The 22,500-nt window shown below is 39.0% G+C and overlaps 3 protein-coding genes across 4 annotated transcripts in view; all 3 read left to right on the forward strand.

Annotated features, from left to right (window-relative positions):
* Positions 1-2,216, forward strand: part of LOC138029288 (4'-phosphopantetheine phosphatase-like) — a 20,503-nt gene extending 18,287 nt beyond the window's left edge. For both annotated transcript variants that reach the window (XM_068877010.1, XM_068877011.1), the window contains 3 exons: positions 1,282-1,350; positions 1,612-1,680; positions 1,931-2,216. In XM_068877010.1, coding sequence (XP_068733111.1) covers positions 1,282-1,350; positions 1,612-1,680; positions 1,931-2,072 — 280 coding nt within the window. In that variant the 3' untranslated portion in view covers positions 2,073-2,216. The remainder of the gene's footprint in view (positions 1-1,281; positions 1,351-1,611; positions 1,681-1,930) is intronic.
* A 1,019-nt stretch (positions 2,217-3,235) lies between these two features.
* LOC138029290 (uncharacterized) lies at positions 3,236-10,590 on the forward strand. Its single transcript, XM_068877012.1, has 8 exons — positions 3,236-3,561; positions 3,933-4,114; positions 4,993-5,236; positions 5,407-5,595; positions 5,875-6,195; positions 7,236-7,463; positions 9,041-9,193; positions 9,345-10,590. Exons 1-8 carry the CDS (start codon positions 3,372-3,374, stop codon positions 9,995-9,997), a joined length of 2,160 nt encoding a protein of 719 aa, XP_068733113.1. The 5' UTR covers positions 3,236-3,371; the 3' UTR covers positions 9,998-10,590.
* Positions 10,591-12,133: 1,543 nt separating this feature from the next.
* The window catches only part of LOC138029291 (transmembrane 9 superfamily member 2-like), a 23,853-nt gene continuing 13,486 nt past the window's right edge, over positions 12,134-22,500 (forward strand). Inside the window, exons 1-10 of the mRNA XM_068877013.1 lie at positions 12,134-12,444; positions 15,259-15,326; positions 16,299-16,356; positions 17,286-17,324; positions 17,586-17,713; positions 17,809-17,941; positions 19,207-19,334; positions 20,484-20,601; positions 20,854-20,939; positions 22,272-22,383. Of these exons, the coding sequence (XP_068733114.1) occupies positions 12,310-12,444; positions 15,259-15,326; positions 16,299-16,356; positions 17,286-17,324; positions 17,586-17,713; positions 17,809-17,941; positions 19,207-19,334; positions 20,484-20,601; positions 20,854-20,939; positions 22,272-22,383 (1,005 nt within the window). The 5' untranslated portion in view covers positions 12,134-12,309. The remainder of the gene's footprint in view (positions 12,445-15,258; positions 15,327-16,298; positions 16,357-17,285; positions 17,325-17,585; positions 17,714-17,808; positions 17,942-19,206; positions 19,335-20,483; positions 20,602-20,853; positions 20,940-22,271; positions 22,384-22,500) is intronic.

A 22,500-nucleotide genomic window follows, 5' to 3' on the forward strand; every position in this document is an offset into this window, starting at 1 on the left:
ATGTCACGGAGTGTCTCACCTTATTTTGGAGTATCCTTTCAAGTCAGAACCCACTCAAAAGGAACTGCTAGCAGTCTAACCAGTACCCTGTCTTTTCACGTTTGCCATTTCACGTAAACGCGATGCTAAATGTCTCTACTATCTGAAGACTTCCTTAAATTAAAGTATAAGGTGTCCCTCCCTTCCATAATCTTTCACGCGATGTGTCACCACTGATCAAGCGAATGGAGCGCTGAGGATTCTATTTCCACCCAAAACCTTTTGTTAGCAACTTAACAAATATTTTTCAATTAATTATTGGCCATGTGAATTGGCCAAGTGATAAGAAATTAAACCTAAGAGACGTGAAGCAAACCTTAGACGGATCACTTGCTCGTCAAGAATATAACGCCTACGACTTGATTTCTATCATCTTTTACCTTCATTGCAATTACAACTGTAGGCGTTTTTTTTTACCAATATTCGACAATGTGACTTCTGATCAACATCGTGATGTCTGCATAGGGGTCCGATTTAGAGAAAAAAAGGCAAATAATAAATTGGAAAAAGTCGTGGCAAGTGTGCTAGGAAAGCGCGTCCAACAAATTAGCAATTTAATCACAGTTCAGAATGTGAAGAACAAAAACAAGGCGAAAAGAAACAAAAAAAGCAAGGTGACACACCATAAGACCAACCCGGTGTGGCCAACAGATCACGCATGCGCACAACCATTTCACCCAGTCAATTGGCAACCATGGACAACTGTTTAGGCCTTGTTAGGCCTCATCAACAGTTTTGCCTTTCTCAACGCAGCTTACCACATTTCTTGCATGTGGAGTTGTCAATTAATGGGGTGCCTAAAACACTTACCTGGTATGTTGGCTTTGCCTTGCTGATGAGGCCCGACAAGGCCGAAACAATTGCACATGGCTGGTCAACAGTCATGGCCATCCCTCAAATTGACATTTCTCTTTTTTTTCTCAACCTGCACGACTTACAATCTACTTCAGACTCAAATCTACTTCAAAGAAACAAATAATTTAAACATGGAGAGAAGATTCAGAATAGGCGAGGCAGAGACTCCATGGCTGCACTGCCAATCAGGTGAAATGGTTGTGCGCAAACGTGATATGTTTTCTCCACACCGGGTTGGTGCATGGTGTGTTACCTTGCTTTTTTTGTTTGTTGGGTTTCTTTTTTTCAGAAAAACATAACGCCAAGCTTTAGCGCCGCCTGTGTCTCACTAACAAAGCCCTTATTTGTTCAAACTCACTTCCGTTTAAATTAGTTGCTTTTTTTCAGGGTTGCATTTGAGGAGAAACGTTTATTTCACATGGAATCTGGAATTGGTTCACCATGTTTGGATTTTAGGTATGAGGGGATCCATCCAAAACCTTTGTTCTTGGTTACTTTTCAAGGAAACTTTATTGCTGTTCCTTATCGCGTCTGATTTACTGAATCAACGACATCACAAAAAGTTTATGTCTCACTGCTTCATTTGCAACATTAAAAGAATCCCCGCTCTTGTTTGACCTGAATTGGCCAAACAAGTATAGACCACGATACGTTTTAGGGATTGAAAGTTTTCCAATATCAAAATTGCTTGACCATTTTTTAAATAATTCTTTCCAGGAGAGTAAACACTGAGCTGGCGCGGAAGTGCATGGACGCTGATTTGTTAATCCTTGAAGGAATGGGCAGGTAGGCATAATAATTAAAGAAACGTTAATAACATGCTACTTTCCTCAGATTGCGAACCAACTTTGTAGACGAAGTTTTCAGCCCCAAAGCACTCGCTTATTGATATGTGAAATCCTCTGGGTGGGATGGTCTTTCATATACCGGATCCGAAATAATTAATTTCCATAAAGCAAAAGAACAAAGCAAACATAATTAGCAAGACTTAACTGATTAGAGTGTAATGTGAAGTGCTTTATTCTTCTCATTTCAGAGCCGTTCATACCAATTATGACGCGAAGTTTACTTGTGAATCCATTAAACTTGCTGCGCTAAAGAATCGCTGGCTGGCAAGAAGGCTTGGGGGTGATATGTACAGTGTGGTGTTTCGATACGAACAAGGCACAGCGTCTTGATTGCGACCCCTAGAATAAGCCGTATAGTTGACTATTATGAAGTGACAATAGTTAAAATAGTAATGATAATAGGAATAATTACAATTAGTAATAATAATTGGTCTCCACTGGCGACGCAATCATTAAAACAAGCGACACATCCAAGCGCGTAAACTTGTCGTTAAATAGTGTCTTGTCCCGTATGTTACTTATGTGCATGCTTGAGTCGCTAACCTTTAGATTCCTTTTGCATGATTAGGCTGATTTAGCAACAGAACGGGAACGTCAGTGGCGACGTCGCGCGCAGCAAAACTACCAATGAGAATTTAGAATAGAGAAGAAAAGATTGGAGTCTACTCTATTTTGAATTCTCATTGGTGTTTTTTCTGCGCGCGCCGTCGCCACTGACGTTCCCGTTCTGTTGCTAGATCAGACTATTATGATAATGAGGTCTTCAAAGCATTTAATCTCGTTTCCAGAGTCCGCTTTTTGGTCAGCACTAATAAGACGGACTCTGGCCAATTCCGATTTATGCGCAGTCGTAGTGAAGGTCTATTGTTGTAACCGTTGACAACCACTGTTGTTTCACACCGGACTCTGGGGACGAGATTGCAAAGCATCGAAGATGTCGAAAATGAACAAAAAGCAATGGCTCTGCATGCCCTACACACGCGAATATGCTTTCGGGTCCATTTCTTTGCCTCTCTCGAACCGTGACCAAATTCTCACAACCCACTCACCCACCCCACCCCAAATTCGAGATCATGGGGAGGACGTGAGCACCCCATGATAAACCTTTAAATCATCTCTTCGAAAAGCGCACAGCGTTGATGTCAGTCGCTTACGTTCTTGAAAAGTTGATACGCATTTTCAAAAAAAAAGTCAGGAAATCATAACAATAACGCGAAGTCTTATTTTATTTTTAGTTGACGTTTTCGTATCTACAATAGCATCGTCCTTGCTTAAGCTCCTTTCTGATAACGACCACGAAACTGTTTTTTATAGGCATTGACGGATATGGTTATTGTTGACAACTCAATATACCTCTTTCATAATGGCAGCCAATAAAATATTCTAAAAGGCCCAACTTTCAACACGCTCTTCTTTACATGTTCTATCTCAGTGCGTACCCAATCGGAGGACGGTTCTGCTGTATGCTCATATGTTCCTGTAGTTAAATTACCCTTGACATGACTAACGAGTATTTTGTTATCTACTGCACCACAACCCATCACTGTGGCGTGACATGCACATATCGTGACCATCTCACAAAAGACTCATTGTCCATTGAGTCAGAGCTTTGAGCTTGCTTCCTTGGCAATGTTTTCAAAATTATGTGTGAGCAGCTCGATAAATATCATAAGCTTAAGCATTGCCGTCTTAGCTTTCGTGCTTGGTTTGGCTGCATTTTTGCGCACAGAAATTAGACTGAACAATCAGGAGACTGAAATAGCTGCACTGAAGCGATTGTGTATCAAACGGACCGATCAACTATCATCAGAATTTATAGGTAAGATCTTCCTTAATAGTGCACTCTCACATTTTGGCGACAGGCTTGCTGCTAATAGTGATTGCCTTATACTGAGCCTTATCGTGGTAGTTTCGCAAGTGAATTCAAAGTCCATATTTCTCTGTTATTGAAATGTTATTCTTACCTCTTTTAATTCCCCTATCATGTTTCCACTCGCACGGTTTTCTCAGCGTCGTGTTTTTTGTAAGTTTCAGTTAAATTGTTGGAGTGTTTGCATTCGCGTTGCATTTACACGTTGGTTGTGCATTTTTAGCCAGTTGAGGTTCTATAGTGCCCTAACTTTCGTGAAGAAAGACTTCTCGTTCATGAGAGTTTTTGTTTTTGTGAATCCTTGATGTTTTCTCTCCAAGGAAAGTTCTACAGTTACTATGAAGAAAAGCACAGAAACGGTCGGTCTGCTGATGTTGGGAATGGAACCGACCAGAAATTGGTAGCTGCAACCAAATTGATGGAAATCCAACAACAAATCAAAGACGATCTTCAGAAACTACAGGAAGAGAACAGGCGCGTGTGCAGAACACCTCTTGGTTCGGTAATAATTGAATAAGAAGAATATACAATGGAATGAAATGATATGAAATTAAGTTCGAATTGTAGACAACTAAGCAGTTGCGGTTGTCATCAGTAACGACTGAATCCTGGAAATGATGAGACTTCAGCGCGCTAATGCCTTGAACGTTTCATCCTGTGCCTCTGTTGTGACCATAAACTGGCTACTGAGGTTACTAAGAGGATTATTCAGATCACTTCATTTCAAAAGAAAATTAACGTTACACATTGTCTACTGAGTCGACTAACTTGCCAAAGTGGTTTATCCAATGAACTAACTGATTGTTTCCACTGGCCGGTCTTCCCTCGCGTACTAATGGGTATCGTTTATCTTCTGCTAGGGCAAGAAAAGCGTCGGCGTTCGGAGGAGACAGGTTTCCCCCAAGCTACCAAAGTAATCAGGCGAAAGAAAAGTCCTCCACCCATAGTTTCAGTCTTAGTTAAGGACGGTGCCTAATATTGTTATTGCGCATACGTTTTGCGCATCTCGAGACACTCGGGTTTCCTATGGGTGATGCTTACTAATGCAAGGATATTTTTGCGCGGGTTAAAACCATGCGGAGAAAGCAGGACTTAGCAAGTGCTCTTGGTATCCAAAAAGGAAATTGGGAGTAACCATGCATTTGTCAGAGATAATTAAGCCTCAATATGGAAACGGACAGCACGCATTGCTTTGTATTTTAAAGCTTTTTACAAATATTGTTGATTACTTATCTTAAATGTTTGGTTGCGCCCAATGTTCTTTTTGGGTTTCAATAACACTTGTTAAGATTTGCGTTTCCCGCATATTCATAAACCGCGCAAAAATACCTTTGAATGAGTAGGTACCGTCCTTAAATTGCATTTTTGCGAATTTGACAGAAATGTCTCCAGGGACCCCCGGGCGAGCCTGGCGTAAAAGGAAGCAAAGGAGATACTGGGATCTCAGGAGCCCCTGGAGCCAAGGGACAGAAAGGAGAAAAAGGAGCGAAAGGAACCCGAGGAGAACCCGGTCAGTCCCATCGGCGTGATGACTACCCAGGAGGGTCTCCACGGGTCACAGTTTTACCTGCAATATTGACTGTAAATGAAAATCAGACAGCAAGATTTCATTGTGCTGCTACAGGTTAGTAGATTAGTGTCGTATCTCAATAATTGCTGCCGTACGCCATAAAAGAGTGTATCATGGTTGGTATTTACTGAGCGAATTCTTGCTCATTATTAATTCCAACTGTTTTCACTTCCAACTTGCACGGACAAAAAAATTAACGAAAAATTTCGCCATGTCCTTCATAGGTGACCCCAAACCTTCCACAGTGTGGCGCAAGGACGGTAAAGTACTACAAAATGGACTAAAATATCTCGTACCACGCGACGGACAGCTGATCATTAGACATGCGCAGTACGAAGATAGTGGAGCTTATGAATGTGTAGCGCGAACGAACCGGAAACGGGTGGAAGCCTTTACGGATCTTGTAGTAAGAGGTGTGAATTGAAAAGCGTTTCTATGTTTGATTATGACAATTATGAGCACTAAAGCACTCAAATGTTTGTTCATATTTTTTCCCTAACTCGGACGAGATTTTTGTGCGAATGCTGCATATTTAAATTGCGGTTATGAAGCGACTTTCTAAACGGAAGAGGTTTTCTGTCTCTTAAGATATATCATGCAGTGTCAATGAGTGAAAAACAAATCAAGGAATAGTTATCTTAACAACAGAATCTTAACTTTTAGCTTAGAGGGAAACTGTTATATGTTTGCAGGAACTCCTCGTATTAAGCCGCTGAGCCAGCGTATTATTTACAGCATTGAGGGAAATAACGCAACCTTTCCACAGTGCATCGCAACAGGGTTTCCTTCCCCGATAGTCACATGGTCACGAGTGTTCTCTAGTCTCCCGAAAAAGCGGGCCATCCCAAGAGATGGGAATCTCGACATCATTAATACTACCGCAGAGGATTCTGGTGTTTACTCATGTGAGGCTAGCAATGATGTTGGTAAATTGCAAGTCATTGCTCAGTTGGTTGTTTTAGTAATACCAAGATTTATCCTGAAACCACCTGAGGAGCTCGTCGTCAACACAGGTGATTTCAATCAGCATTCAGTTGCTTTGAAGGGTACATGACGACGCATGCGCAGTTTGTGGTAAATATCGTGATACATACGAATAAAGGGGATCGTTTCTAAAGATACTGCGGTGATGCATCGTTGGGGCCGGTGAGGAGTCAAACACGAAAATTTTTGTTTTATCAAACGAGTTGATAGAGCGTTTTTCAATTGTCGTAAAACAAATACCAATCACAACAGGCTCAAAGAGCGCAAAGAACCAAATCCAAATTCGTTGCAATTCCGTGTAACTTGCTCAAAGTGCGGGAAAAATCGCGCGTGCAAGTCGCGATTGGTTTTGGTTTTCCTTCCCATTGGTTAGAAAACTAATGCAAGATTTTTAAACCAATCACCAAGCGTAGCAATCGCGTAATTACTTTCGACAGTCATTTGAAAACTGCTCGAAGGCAAATTAACCACAGTAACAAAGTGTGTCACTGTGAGCTGACGTGTGGAGCGTTAGCCCTTCGTCAGAGCGATTACGAATGGCTAATGCTCCAAATTCCATTTATGTTGGACACTGTTACGCATAGAAGCCTGAATTCGTTTCGACAAACTTTCTTCTATTAGTCTTATTTATTAATTTCATCTCCACGAGAGGCTTCAAAATGAAGTAGGTGGGGTACAAATTAAGAAGGAAGTTAGACCTTATAAACATATAAGAAAAACACTTCGGTAGCGAATATGCATATAGGTTCGGACTATATGAAACCATTTTCTAAGCGAACGATTTTTGCATGTAAGAAAACCACCACAGCAGTTGCAAACTGAGCAGCATGGACAAAATCAAAGCCTTCAGTGGACTTGAGCCCGTAAACGTGCGACTAATTTCTTTTGGAAAGAAGTATTTTCGGCAGGCTGCTTTTAGTTTAAATACCCCATCATATTGTGGCCTAGAATGTCTTATCCCAGAGAAAGCCAAGATTCTCTTGAAGGGGGTTAGGTGCAAATGAAGAAAAGATATCATTACCGAAAGAGCCTTATATAGGTTAAGTGACTTCTTTTTTGTTTTTAACAGGCGACATTCTGGCAGTGAACTGTAGTGCACATGGAGACCAAACCCTTCAGGTTACTTGGAGTCGTGAGTATGCAGAGCTTCCTGATCGTAGAGCAACTGTGCGAACTGACGGAACTCTCATTATTTCTCAGATAGTCCCTGAAGATTCTGGGAAATACTTTTGCACTGCTCGAAGCGTTGGCGGTGCCGTCCAGGCCACCTCTATCATGAACCTTATTGTCGTGAAAAGTAAGTCCCTATTAATGAACAGCAAGCTCCCCGTACATACTGATACGTACAGCCGTTTGGGTCCAAGACAGATATAATATTTCCTAACAGGGAGTTCATCGCTTGGAGCCGGCAACTGCCTGTTTCACTTCTCAGACCTGGGTGTTTTTGGATTCATGGACTCCTTGGTTTTTCAGGTTTAATTTATAGCGTAGCGTGCATTTATTGACGAAGCTGGACAAAATACTTGCCGTAGAGCTGTTCCAAATCCAGGCGGTCGTGATCTCCTAAATTTAATTCTTCAAAAATACGATTCATGTTTCCACTTTTGCCAACATACTTCCGCAAGATTCTGGAATCGGGTACTGTTATATACGAGCTAAACTGGTAGGTCCAGGAGACGGTACGAAATTAGAGGATTTCTTTTATCATTTTCCATCAAATTGAGCAGTACATTCTCTTTTTTAATAACGTTCAGGCTGAGATAAACCAAAATTTTAAGAACATACCGGTACCAAGAATAGAGCGACTTTCAAATAACCTTGGAAAATAAACGTTAAAACAGAACGTAAACAAAAATGCAAAACATTTAATTGGCTCATCGAACAAAAACAAACTAGCGCCAATTTTCATTGCCTTAGCGAACGCGGATGCAAACAGCGTCATCTCTCCATGGAACTTTCTGGCAAGCGACCGGCATTTCGCTTTGACGTCATTTGAAATGCAGTAATGTGATTGGGTGATCGAAATGTTTACTGCCCATATTAGGCGGGAATAAGGACAAAATTTGATTTAATCTTGCCAAACATTGGTCCATGAAACAAATTGCGAATACTTTTTCAAGGTCATACGAAAGTCTCTCTTTACTGAGGCTGAAAGTCAGTTGAGAACGCGTCTTGATTTTGTTCATCGTTCTTTTTGTTTCTCTTGGGACTTACAATGGTCCTTTGAGAAAACAAAAACAATTGGACAAGCAAAGAGTATTGTGGTATTTTCGAAAGTGGCCAATACTTAGGGACGTTTCTATCATTAAAGATGTGGTTTCCTTTTTACACTGAACTCTGTTTGTATTGGAACTTAGTATAGTACCACACAACTTTAAGAACGTTTTCAGGCTTAAATCGCAATAGAAACGTTCAACGTTAGCTCCAAAATTATACGTTCTTCTAAGAAAAGAGTATATCTTGGATAGTTGTGTCAACCAGAAAACGAGCTCTTAAAAGTCAGTTTGGTGAGAAGTGCCCAGAGTAGTAGATAGTCGAAAATAGCAAGTCTGAATTGGATACGGTAGGTATTTTCTATGTGATCAAATGGATCTGCGTGTGGTCTATTTTAGTTTAAGGGTCTCATAGGCCTAACGGCTTACTCACACCCAAATTAATGGGGATTTCCCCCACAAAGGGTGCTATAGATGCACCACAGAGCGTGCAAATGAGAATTGTATCTTTAAAGTTCCGTTTTTACCATCTGCTTAAGTCATCTACACCTATAGTCACCGTTGTTGTGAACTGTGTTCTTCTTGGAACCATTTTGTGGATGGTTTCTTCGGCGAATTCAAGTGACTGACGTGCATTTTTGCTTTTCTTCCTTCCTGACAGAGGGCATGAAAACTGGCATTTGCCCGATTCCTCTTCCTGTTGACACCTGCGAAGACGAGATTGATGATGAGTGTTCTCTGGATTCCGATTGTTTTGGTGACATGAAATGTTGTTCAGATTCCTGTCAGAAGCTTTGTGTACAGCCGCCCCAAAGTAAGTGAACTAAGGCCAAACGATTTAAACTGAATGACGTTAACAATAAATTTTATCGTAATCGCAAGTAATTTTTATCTACGGGAATCCTAGCGAGAATATTATTAAAATTTTAGAGCTTGACTATTGCTTTTGGAATTCTTTTTTCAAGTCAGAGGATGCGTTGATATACTCTATGCAGGCTTTAACACCAGTGGAATTTACGCTATGAACCCCATCGGAAGGACAAAAATGGAAGTATTCTGTGATCAAGAGACGGATGGTGGCGGATGGATTGTGTTTCAGAGGCGCGTAGACGCATCTGTTGGATTTCACCGAACCTGGGAAGACTACAAAAACGGTTTTGGAAATCTCAAAGGGAATTTCTGGCTCGGAAATGATAACATTCATCGCATTACCTCTATGCGCAAAATGACCTTGCGAATTGAGCTCGAGGACTGGAACGGGCAAACAGCTTTTGCTCGATATGAGAACTTCAAGATTGGCAATGAAAAGTCCAGATACGAGATATCAGTCAGTGAGTACAATGGAACATCCGGGGATTCCTTGAGTTACCATAACAACATGATGTTTAGTACCAGAGACATTGATAATGACAACTGGAAGACTGGTAGTTGCTCAAATGATTTAACTGGTGGTTGGTGGTTTAATGACTGTCACAACTCTAATTTGAATGGTCAGTTTTTGGGCAACGCCAAGGCCTACAGTGGTATTGGGTGGGCCAGGTTTAGGCACAATCTTTCCTTGAAATTTGTCGAGATGAAAATGAGAGAGCGATTGTTTGAAAAAGAAAGAGAGGAATAGGAAAATGCTGACAACTTCAGTTATTTGTAAAACAAGTAAAGTTATGGGTGACTTGAAATTTAAGGCCGGGTCTTCCCTAACCCTAAAAACGGCTGCGAAGGAGGCTACCAGCTCACAAGTCTTTTTGTTGGTAAGCATAGATGACTTATGATTTCGAAATCTAACCTTAAATTTAGTGGATGTGGAACCTACATATTGAAGATTACACTTATGACATGTAGCTAAATAAATAATGCTATAAGACTCGCAATTAACCCTTTAGTTAATAAAGTATTTGCGTCCAGTGGCCGTGCTTCTGAAATTTGTCTTCCACTATAGATAATTAGTGCAGAGATCACACTTCTTCCCGCATTTGTAATACCCTCCAACACTTTCATGATTAACGGTACCATTGAACGGTCTTAACTTAGAACGTGCCAGGATCTCTTGAGATTCTTAGTTCGGCGATAAGCCGGGAAGATAGATTTAGCTTTTGTTATTTTTCCTTTAAAAGCTGCTTCCAGTTTTTAGGTTTAATTTTACTTTTTAAGTTTTCACTTGTTACTGTTATCCGAGGAAGCCGAAACGTTACATTAAATTTGTCTTCTTTTCGATTTATGTCTTTTTTTGATTTTCTATATTTTAAGGGTATTTAGGGCGTGTTCGATTGACCGTATTCCGGAATAGGAATACATGGAATAGAAGTTAGAAGTCCCTCGCTTTTACGGAGATTCACATTAAAATTGTCAAACACCCGCTAAAATGCTATTTTAAACATATCTTTATTATCCTTGTTGCTTTAAAACGCCAAACATACAGTTTTAAATCATCACACCACGTATTCTTATTCCGGAATAGGGTCAATCGAACGCGCCCTTAATTAATGTTAGCATGTACCTATTTTGAACGAGCTTTTTAGCTGATTGGACGCTACGTGGGTAAGTAAACGATTGTATTGTATTGTATTGTAAAGAGATTTCTGGCATGCGCTGGTTAGTGGCTTAATAACTGAATAATATTAATCATGAAATCTGGTTCACGGTGAAAGAGAGAATCTGGTGCCGACGTCCATGGAATAAAGGGGCCTCAAAGTGTTACTGTATGTAGAAATATTGAATCGGAACGTTTTATGGACTTTTAAGAAAGGAATGAAATGATTTAAAAACATTGTCCATCACTCTTTATCACTGCATTTTTGTGGGTGGACACAATATTGTCTTAGGGCACAAAACTGAAACGCAATCAACTGCCGGTAGGTGCAATATACTCTTCTGTGACGAGAACCGCATCTTGCTGCTGATAATAAATAATGCTGATAAAATAATGATAGTCCTTTTGGTAAAGTCTCGAGATGATATGGCCAAGGATAAGGCTTCACTCCTACCTGGGGAGACAGCAAATCAAATCAAATCAAATGGATTTTTACTTTACTTTTCTGGTGACACGTTGAAATGTTGCCTATAGCAATCAGCAACAATGTAAACAATGTAGACCAACGTATAATTTTCAATCTTGTGAGGACGTCAGTCTCAACTTTGGATTGTACAATTTTTTATTGCTTCTCGATAGCGCCTCACGGTGAGCAGCTGTGGAAAGCGAGGCAGGGGAAAGACTAAGAGCAAACAAAACAGGAGAGGAAATTATATTTTGCTCTTAGTTTTCCAACCCTCCTCTTCCAGTCATTTTTCCGCCTGCCACAATATGAGTTTAAAAAAAAGCAGGGATGGCGCAGTGGTGAGAGCACTCCCCCTCTCCCCCCCCCCAAAAAAAAAACCCCGTCTAATACGGACACAAGCTAAGTTTGCCCTCCGATTGCACAGAAAAGACGAGGACAACCGTATGTAGAAGTAAGCGAACTTTTTTTCTACATTTACAGCTTATTTTAGCATTTATAAGCTCAAAGTATGTTTTCCCATAGACCGTATTCATAAATCGCGGTCACATTTATTTATAATTCTTTTGTCCACGTGCAAATTAGCTTACCAAGCTTCATTTTAGAGCAAGAATTCTTTTCAATTCACTGTATGGTATCGAGGCTTGGTAGGCTAATTTGCACTTCGACAAAAGAATTATAAATTGACCGCCATTTATGAATAAGGTCTATACAAAATACCGAGCTTGGGCTGCCTGTGGATGGGTCCTCCTTCCCCGCTGAGTTGTGTTTTGTCGTTTGTCGCCATCTTGGATCTAATGACGTGGCCACTCATATGCGCAACTCACTGCGCATAGATGCGGCTCACTAAACGAAGGAGTAACAGATCGGAAAGTATTTTCCCTGGTTTTCAATTGTTTTTTTATTAATTTAAACTTGAGAAAACACACTTTAGGAGCGTATGGGTCTTGAAAACTCACTAGTGTTCTTATTCGGGCTTTTCAACGCATGTGTTTTTCACTGCACCGCGTTTTATTTACCTGGGCTTGCTCCAGTTTCGTATTGCGAACCTGGAAATAAGAGTCCAGGCTGCTCGGTAAGTGTTCTTTGGGATTTGTTGGTTATTTTTGACTTATTGTATCGTTGTAAAACAAATTGTTGTTTGCTCTTTCACATCAATCTCAAGTTGTACTACATGTAGATATCGCATGCAAAAATCGCGCGCGAAAAGCGAGAGTTCTTAAGAAATTTGACTGTAACTCAAAACTAAATTCAACGTCTTTTATCCTTATTTAAAATTTTTTAATCATATCTTTGTTTTCAAAATATCTTGGATGAAGTGCAACTTTCATAAGTAGTAAAAAGCCTCATTGTTGGGACATTATGCGTTAAGGCTAGTGTGCACCAATATTTAAGCTACCCCAGCTAGCCATAAATGAGTCTTAAAAATGTTTTGAGTTATCAATCGTGTAAGGTATGCTCTTATGCCCACTCTCTTCGTTGTACGGAGTTTAAGCTTGATGTCTGACATGATGGTCTAAATGCAGCTGGGTAAATTTGGATTAATTCTTAATTTGTTGTTTATTTATCCTTTTTTCAACAACACAAGCCTTTCAAATCGTACTCCAAAAGCCGAAATTATTTACATACAGGGGCTACTGTGTGGTAGTGTTAAGCATCTAAAATGTTTTTTTTTTTTTATCCTTTCTCCTTTCATCAAATACACAGGGGAAACAGATTTCTGTTTTACATGTTCGTTGAATTTTAGTTCCTTGACAACCAAAATGGCAGTGCAAAAATCTTGACCATCCTCCAACTTCAGCCTGGCCTTCTGAACAAATGGCTGATTGATAATTCACAATATTTTTTAAGTTATCCAGGGATCCACATTTGTGGTCGTCTGGTTGTCCCAGACAACTAAGAGCTCTTGTGGATGAGTATAACAGCTCCAAAGGTTGTCACATCCCTTGGACGAATGAAATTTTAATTAATATCTTTCACAAATTGCATCAAATGTTATAATACAAATTGTACTTTCATTCTGATCACTTCTTGTCCAATGGAAACTTCAAGAAAATAAGGAATAAACATGCAGTAGTGGAGCAGAAGCTGCTGTGTATGAACAGGAAAAATGCAAAATCTTGGTAGCATATAAATGGACTCTTGCAATAACTTTGGATCACCCCTGTTGAAGACACCAGACAGGAGCGTCAAAATGTTGGATCTTTGAATTATAGCTTAAAATTATAACTTACATTCAGTTTTATTCAAACTAGAGCAGTGTTTGACTTTCAGGAAAGAGCCTAGGGGCCAGCTGACCCCTACGGTTTCAGCTTTGGTCAACAGCTCAAGTATTTTAGCTGCCAAAACATTTCAGCCTTTCGGCTGCTTATACAAAAATCAGGCCGCATAAAGCTGCCGTGATACACTGCAAGCAGTTGATTTCTCCTATGCTTGAGGTGAGAGAAACCAATGCGAGCAACCGTTTGATTTTCCATCGAGCATGTGCGAAGTACATCTCACCCCACGTGATGTATTTGACATCACTTCTTATTACACGGGAAAAGAATAGAATCACTACACTGCAGGCTCACCCAAGTGCAGCAGTTACGTAGCTGAACACATGTGCAAGCACCAAAAAAAGTTTACTAACTCCTTTTACCGGTTCAAATTTAATCCTTGGCAGGTTGGTCACAGTGGTTTCTCTCTCAATAAGCATAGGAGAAACCAACTGCTTGCAGGGTACGGCCTTGACAGCCAGATATGGGTAAAAATTGTTGCAAATTTTAAATGTTGTATGATTTGACTTCAAAATAAATTGGACAAAAATTTAATGTACATCAATCATACATTGCTAAGGAATTCGGTTGTGACCGAATAGACTGTTCCACACATTGTAATATAATATCAGCATTCATATACCCTCGAGCCTTGGAGGTACTTTTAAAGTGCAAGTTCTTCTCTCAACGTGCAAAGGGACTTGATTGGTGCAAAAGTCACAAGGGTATTCACTTGAAAAACTTGTGAGCCTTTGTTTTTACACTAACTCTAAAGAACACTAAATCTCTGTATTCATTTATTCTCTGTGCCTTGAGAATGGTGTCACGACGCCAAAACGCTTATTTACACATGTACATAATGTGTCATTTGTGACGGTGGTACTTTTTTAAACTTTTATCAACACGATTCATCATCAACAGCAATTTCATTTCTTTCACATTATTCCTACAATAATCTCAAAAAATCGCTTAAAATTCTATCGGGATAATCTTCAAAAATGTTCTAAAAATCTCTAAAAAAAATTCTCAAAAATCTCAAAACTTCACCAAAAAATCCCAAATTTTAATGGAAAATATCAACGTCATATCAAACTTGAGGCTACATGCTGCGTTAAAGCGTGAAATGTTGTCCGCTATGGGACATACCATATTTTATCGGCTATAAGCCCAGCGATTTTTACACAAGTTTAGTCTGAATTGTCTTGAAAATACATTGCACTCATTCGATGAATGAAAATTATATAATAATAATAATAATAATAATAATAATAATAATATAATAAAAATGATTATCTTAGCAGCCAGGCTGGCAACTAAGTGTGAAAAGTTAGTCACCAGTGAATATAATCCAGTTGCATTGGCGACCTCAGCGGTTGCAACATGCCTTAACAAAGTAAGTTTTGCTGTGGAAGAGTACGTTTTGCTGTAGCAAATATGGGCCACTGTAAATTGGGTAATCCCATGGTGCAAGTAAAATAATACTCGTAAAACTTTATTTCCGTATTGTAGCAGACTTTACCTTTACCTTTATTGTATATGTATGCACACTTCATGAAATCCTCCTGAAAATTCCTTGTGGAGGCAATAATTATTGGTCCTTTTTTTTGTTTATCTATTTTCTACTGTTACAGAGTAAAATTGAACTATTCGTCAATCGATTGGATTCAGTGGAGTCTGTGATCCCTTATGAATACTCAAGGTTTGTTTTCCAACTAGACCAAGGTTTTAAATTGTGTTAAAATTTCATAATTATGAAAATGAGTTTTAACTTCTATTCAGTGTATACTATTTGGAAATATGGTCTATTTAGAGTAGTTTTCAAGGTACATGTATACCAAGCAGAGAAACAGGTCTGTAATTAGACACATCAGATGGCAACCCTTTCTTGAAATACAGATTTCATCACTGGATTCTTATTCAGTAGAGCAATCACCAACAAAGTGGTTAAAGAATGGCAATAAACATAACAAATGGTAAATGTAACTTCTTAATTTTCACTGTTTTCTGAGGTCCAAAAACTGCCTGGGAAAAGCTGAAAATAGCATTTCCATCATTCCCCAGACCCCCCTAACAAGCTAGCACCTTTGGCACTAAAAATGGAACTAAAATTGGGATGCCTACTTCAAAACCTTTTGACAGCCCTGTACCCAGTGGTGTGACCCTCTTTCCATTTGTGTCCTGGAGAGGTCAACTTAATTATTAAAAGCAATACACATAAAGCATAAAATTGTTGCTCATGATGTGCTGACCAGGCTCAGTGTTTTGCTCAAATCCACTAGAATTTCTTCAGTGTTAATTCTGAAGTGAAAAGTCCTAATTTTTTTATTTTTTTTCCTGGCTGAGCTTGCGAAAGTGGCAAGAAATAAGTACTCGCACCCTGTGTGGAACTGGGCATGAGGCACACTTTGATATGTTATCAGTATTTTTGTTTCTTGTCATAAAGAAAGCGATAGCTTACCCACTCACCCACCCAGCCCTCTGCCGGCCTAATGTCTATTGATTTTTGGCACTAAAACATCATTGATATTTTTATTTTGTCAATGTAGTTTCTTAGATACTCAATGTAAATGTTGTTGATATTTTTGTTCTCAAGTAAGAGCTGTTGCATTTTTGTCAGATAAGTGGCATTCAGTCTGTGAAAAATAGTTGTTGTATATTATTGTCTTTTTAGATTTGATTTTTGTGCCCCTCCCAGTGACAAGAAATCTCCCACTGAAAACCTTGGCCAGGTAATATTTAAAGAATTACCGGTACCGGTATTTATGTTTGCTGAAGATACTAAATTGAGTTGCTGAAGATACTAAATACTGTTCAGAAACACGAAATTAAACCTTTGGGTGTTTCTTGGGAAAAGACATTGTGATCAAATTAGCTAACCAAAGTTTTTCTGTTGGTAAATAAAGTTGGATGTTATTCTCTATGTGAATAAGTGAATAAGAATGCATGTAAAGGTATTGACCTTTTTCATAATGGCGGGCAAATAAAATATTCTTTTATTTTAATGCTACACTGTAATAGGCCTTTCTAGCCTCGCTACGACAAGCAAATTTCAAAAGAAATTTTGTTTCAAAATTTTGGCAGTAGGTCCAATTAACATAAATACAAAAGAATGTAAATGTGATCTGACACCATTTCTGAAAGTGGTCTATACAGTGTACATAATAAAAATAAATTGTGACCTTTCATGCGAAATGGGGGCTTATGAAAATTTCACGATGATGTTGCTTTTATGGCAGACCATGGTGGAATTGTGTAGTTGTGTAGAAAATATCCATATCCTCCCATGGAGGAGGGGGGGGGGGGATGCAAAGACCCAGGAATTTCCAGCACCGTGCCAGTGAAATAAATTTCACGGTTCACTATGAAATCTATAAGCCCCCTTTTTGCGTGAAAGGTCACAAATGGTTAAAATTTCACTCACAGAAAGAACTACTTTTTGCAGGGTTCGAAATAATTTCTGGAGTCTCCTGACAGGATGACCGGCCAAATTCATTTTATCTCGGTCACGTATTGTTTGTGGCCAGTCAAATTGATATGATAAAAGATTCTTAAAACAGGGCCCACAAAGCAAAACAGGGGTTATATATTTCCCAAAAAATTTTTTTGGCAGTAAACCTATGGCTTGTGTTATTCTATGAAAATTTTGAATTTTTTTCAGGTTGTGTTTGGGGAACGAATTGCATCCTCTGGCTACAATGTAAGAGACTGGACACCTTATTAATGATTTAAGAATTTTAGATTGCACAATTTTCACGAGGAGATGATCAACTGCACATTATACTTGATTCATATCATGTATTTGTCTAAGATGACTTTTGTTTGCAGCATTGTTATACCTGATCTGTTCCAATAACCATGGGAACATTTTTCATACAGTAATAATATTGGACAAGCATCTGGTTAGTTTCACATTAGTGTTGTGATCTTCTATTTTCACTGTTTTGTGTACATCAAACAGATCAGCTTCAGGGTGGATAAGATGTGTGAGACCCTATGCACAAAAGAATACAAAGCTGGTGATGCTGATAAAATGAAGAAGCTGGATTTCTTGAGAAATGGAATTGCTCTCAATTATCAAAACCATTGGTGAGGTTTTTACACTTAATTGATTAAGACTTGTTTATTCCATGACACCTCTTCTTGCCAAGTATTCTCGGTAAATTAAATTTTGCCTTCCGTAGGATTCTGGATAACATGCCTGTTGCATGGTGTTATGAAGTTGCAGACGAAGACAAGAAATACTGTGCAACAGGATTCCCCATTGGATGCCATGTGGCTGAAGATGGGACGCAACGCGATGCCTGTGTCACAAGTGTAAGCTTTCTTTCATTTTTTGCTTGGCCAGTGAAGTATTTCACAGTGAACTGCAATACTTACTTCACATTGACATAGGTGACAAAGGTTTTAAAGATGTCAATGAGTGTCCTAGCACTGCTTATGATAAGACAGTGTACTCAATGTCATTGCATTTTGCCATACAGTATCTTAATCAATTAGTTCCAGATCACAGATTTACTTATTGGAAGATCCCTTTAATTATTATTCCCTTGATTTACATGTCAATAGATATCTATAAGAGCGTAAATTGTTATTTTCCATGTATCCCATCTGAACATTATTTTGTTCTAGTAATGGGCCCGTGTAAGGACAAAGGAAAAACTCAGACCAGGGTATCAACCAACAGTCCTTTTCCTTACTAGAGCTAATAACTTAAAATCAGCTTTTACGATTTTCTTCAAACTTCGTCAAACGTTAGACAAACACCTCAGGATTAGTACCCTGCGTATCATTTCAAAAGTTTAGATCGAATAAAGCGTAAAATTGTTGCTAATCAAAAACCATGACGTCACTGTTTCGTTGCCATGGTAACCTAGAACGCCATATCAACTAGATTTTTACAGACTTCAAACTTCCTCTAGTACGTGGTTAAAGTTTCAAAGCTGTAGGTGCTTGCATATAAGAACTGTGGCCGTCTAAAGTCTAATGGTATAGGCTAAATTTATTGAAGGAAGCCTCCTTAAATACCAAAAAACTAAAACTTTTTTCAAATAATTCAATCCGTTAGCTTTAATATGATATATAGTTTGACCCTACACAAAAAAATAGTGGTGCGACAATTTCATTTTTCCACAGACACCTCATTTTCCTTTACCGAGACCTTAAGTGCTTCCTCCCTGTTTTAAGGACGTTTGCACCCAAAAAATGGACAAAATCAGGAAAGGAAGTGATCTATGGAAAGAAAAATGGGGGTCACCGAGCATTCAAGACAGCAAAATTGCTGCGACGTTTGAAAAGCAATTGTCTATTCGCCGCGCAATGCCGCGTCATTGCATGACTTTTCCGAGAAGACCTGGGTCCACAGCTATCCCATGATGCCACAAGCGAACTTTTGCCCGAGGGAGGATCAAACACTGGCTTGATGCCATGTTTGTTTACCTTCCTGGTCTGCGATGCATGACGTGTGTGTGACATGCGCGAAAAAATGCGCAGTAGCAGTGGACGTGAACGTCCTTAACTGGCTTCAGTCTGTGTACTAGCATTGGGTTATACATAATATTATTATCTTTCTTTGCTTTCAGGCAAGGTTCAATGAACCTGGTATGCATTATGTGTTCAATCATGTAGACATTACAATCAAATATCATAATGGTGACAATGAAGACTGGGATGGAGCTCGGTTAATGTCTGCTAGAGTTATGCCAAGGAGGTGCTTTTTTCCATTAATTTTTTTCATTTATCAATCATTAATTTTTTTGTTTACTGACAGTGCTTATGACCTACCATCATAATAATAATAATAACTAAAAAGAGTTTGTTAAAGAAGGAGGGAATCTTATTATCATAAGGTTTTTGCATTTCAGTTGGTTTCAGTTCATGTGTGTTAAAAAGAGATTCTGTTTAAGAAAAACGCTAATAATTCTATTGTACAGCGTATTGTAGTATTTTAAGCTTGCATCTTATAGAGCGTGTTATGTTAACAGTACAGTCGAACCTCAATTATCCGGACTTCGATTATCCGGATTTCTCGATTATCCGGACTTTTTCTGTGGTCCCAATTTTGTCATGAATATTTATTAGTTTGTTTCTCTTTCACGGCAAAAAGCAAAATAAAGCAGCACTTGCACACGTGGTAACTAATGCAGAACTTTCGAATGAGTTCTGATTGGCTTAGAGTTGCTTTGTTGCTAAGTGAAATTTCACGCTCTATTGGCTCATTCGGCAAACAAGCTACACTACGTCACGAATGTTTATTCATGATCATCATGTCCTTGAAGCGTAAGCGATCCGTTCTTTCGATAAAAGAAAAACAGGCTATAATTTTGCGATTAGAGAAAGAAGAAAAAGGAACCAATTTGTCAGCTGAATATGGCGTTAGTAAACGGCAGATATCCGATATCCGCAAGAGCAAGGAAAAGATCGTGGCGTTTGCCGACACGTGTACAGGTATAATTTCACAACAGACAGTGAGGTTGTAGACCATGTTGTTTTCCAAACGATTAAATGTCACTTTCTTAAATGTAATCAGTTTTTGTTCCTCATTAATATTCATATCCTCGATTATCCGGACTATTTCGTGCAGTCCCAACGAGTCCGGATAATCGAGGTTCGACTGTAACAGCGTTAACTCTAAACCTAACTCTTACAGTCACTAGAGGATGATTGCACTTTATACCCAAGCAATGAATTTGGTGACTCTCATCACCATTTGCAACCCATGATCTGTAGAGTTCATGAGAAAATAGCTCTTTCTGTTATTTTGGTCGGCACCCACCCCTGACCCCAGGTGTATGTGATAGTTAGATCATTGTCCCGGAAAATCATAAATCTTAAGGTGAGCTTTTGGCTTGTTTTACAGTATAAAACATGAAGAAAAAGGAAAATGCACCGGTGATCTTCCAGCTATGGGGATACCTGTTGAACTCAAAGGATCTGATAGTCTTTCTATCATTTACTCATACTCTGTTAAATTTGAGGTGAGTGGACTTTAACTATACTGTAGTAATGCTAGTGTAAAATAATATGATTACGCACCAATTGTATTGTATTCAATATTCATGATTAGCAGAATCAATGTTGTTTTGGGCTGTTTTATATTAAGGTAACTCACAAGCTACATGTACTTCAACAAATGTTTTCTGAAGACCAAATGTGAGACTGACATTTTTAGTTGTATCAATTAGATGTATCCCTTATCTCACTTTTTCTATTGTCTCTTTTGCTTTCAGAAAGAAACAGATCCAAATCATAAGTGGGCATCACGTTGGGACTACATCCTTGACTCCATGCCTCATACAAGAATTCAGTGGTTTAGGTACACTGCAAATTACTTACTTTTGTGAAGTTATGTGTAACAAGGGCAACCAATACAAGATGTTCTTTCTTTGGAACATTTCCCACATGCCTTGCTCAGCCCAGTCGAAATGTCTTTGAGTAGTAGGCAAGCTGGCTCTAGTAATAGGCAGCAGAGGCCCAAGGCCGCTGCTTCGAGGGCCCTGGCCCTTGCATGCTAGGAGGGGGGTCGGGGGCATGCTCCCCCGGAAAATTTTGAAAATGTTGTCTTCAAATGGTTGCATCTGGTGCATTTTAGGGTAAACTGAGATCCTATTAGATTGCATTAAGATAACAGTAATGAATTAAGAGTCGCACAAAACCATCAGTTTTCAAATTAACGTTACCGTATTTACCCGTGTATAAGTTGATCCCATGTATAAGTCGACCCCCCATGTTTGATGGCAAAAAAAGCAATTTCTTTATTTCTTTGCTAAATGTTCATGGGATACTAATCTTGCATTCTTTGATTTCTGGAACTGTGGATTCACAAAAAATTAAGGGCCTCGAGCACTTAATAGTTTTGTGGTTCAGCAGTTGTTGTATGTGCAGGCATTTTGTCCTTGAATTTCGAAAAAGTTCTCAGAAAATCGAACATGTAAACCTCAAACTAACCTGTTTCGTTGTTCAAGGATAAAGGGCTTTAGAGGATGAGCACAACATGATAGAAGCAGGAGTCAATCTTTGAATAATTATGTCGAAAACGATGTGAAATGTGCAAGGTTTATTGGTGCTTGACTTATAATTTCTCACATGGCAAACGAAACAAAACGCATAAACCAAACAATGCAAAGTTTGCAAAAGCATTTAAATCATCCAGGTCTGTACAAAGAATAAAAAACAATCATTACCAACCAGCATTTTCAGGCAACACGAGTGACGATCATGCTTGCACGCAAACATGAGGTATTGTGCCAGGTTACTAAGCCATTGAAGGATCGCGTTTTATTTGAAGAAACAAGAATGTGTTTTGAGAATGTTTGAGAAGGGATAACGCACTCTGGGTACATCTCTGATGTACAGTTCGGGTAAAGTCACGGTAAAATTTGTTATTATTTTTTATTTTTGATCGCCTGTGCTCTTACAGTATGGGCAATTAACGTGACGTCACAAAAGAATCATCTTATTGCATCTTTGACCAAAAAGTTTCATTCAGGCAAATAATGTTCTCTCCCCCCCCCCTCCCCACCAATCAAAATTTTTCCCGTGCACTGATGCTTATTCAGTATGTTATGAACACAAACTTTTGTTAGGTATACCAAGGTGTAGCCCAAGTCATGTATTTTTGTTAACTGCTGTCATCTTTTGTCTGCAGCATCATGAATTCTTTGGTTATTGTGCTGTTTCTCACTGGAATGGTAGCCATGATCATGCTGCGAACCCTGCACAAGGACATAGCTCGTTATAATCAGTTAGATTCAGCAATGGTATGATATACTTTTCCAAGAATACAACGGGTTCAGAGAAAAAAACCCAAACACTATTACTATTGATGGGTTTGAAAATGTAGTTTGTGCTCTGGAAAAAGTTATCCCACTTTCTTC

Source organism: Montipora capricornis, chromosome 13 (assembly GCF_036669925.1).
Source record: "Montipora capricornis isolate CH-2021 chromosome 13, ASM3666992v2, whole genome shotgun sequence".
In the NCBI taxonomy this organism is placed as follows: domain Eukaryota; kingdom Metazoa; phylum Cnidaria; class Anthozoa; order Scleractinia; family Acroporidae; genus Montipora; species Montipora capricornis.

Coding starts and splice junctions, on each gene's coding strand:
- LOC138029290 (XM_068877012.1), top strand. CDS start 3,372: ATGTTTTCAAAATTATGTGTGAGCAGCTCGATAAATATCATAAGCTTA. Junction 4,115..4,992: donor GCAGAACACCTCTTGGTTCG/GTAATAATTGAA, acceptor CGAATTTGACAG/AAATGTCTCCAGGGACCCCC. Junction 5,596..5,874: donor TACGGATCTTGTAGTAAGAG/GTGTGAATTGAA, acceptor ATATGTTTGCAG/GAACTCCTCGTATTAAGCCG.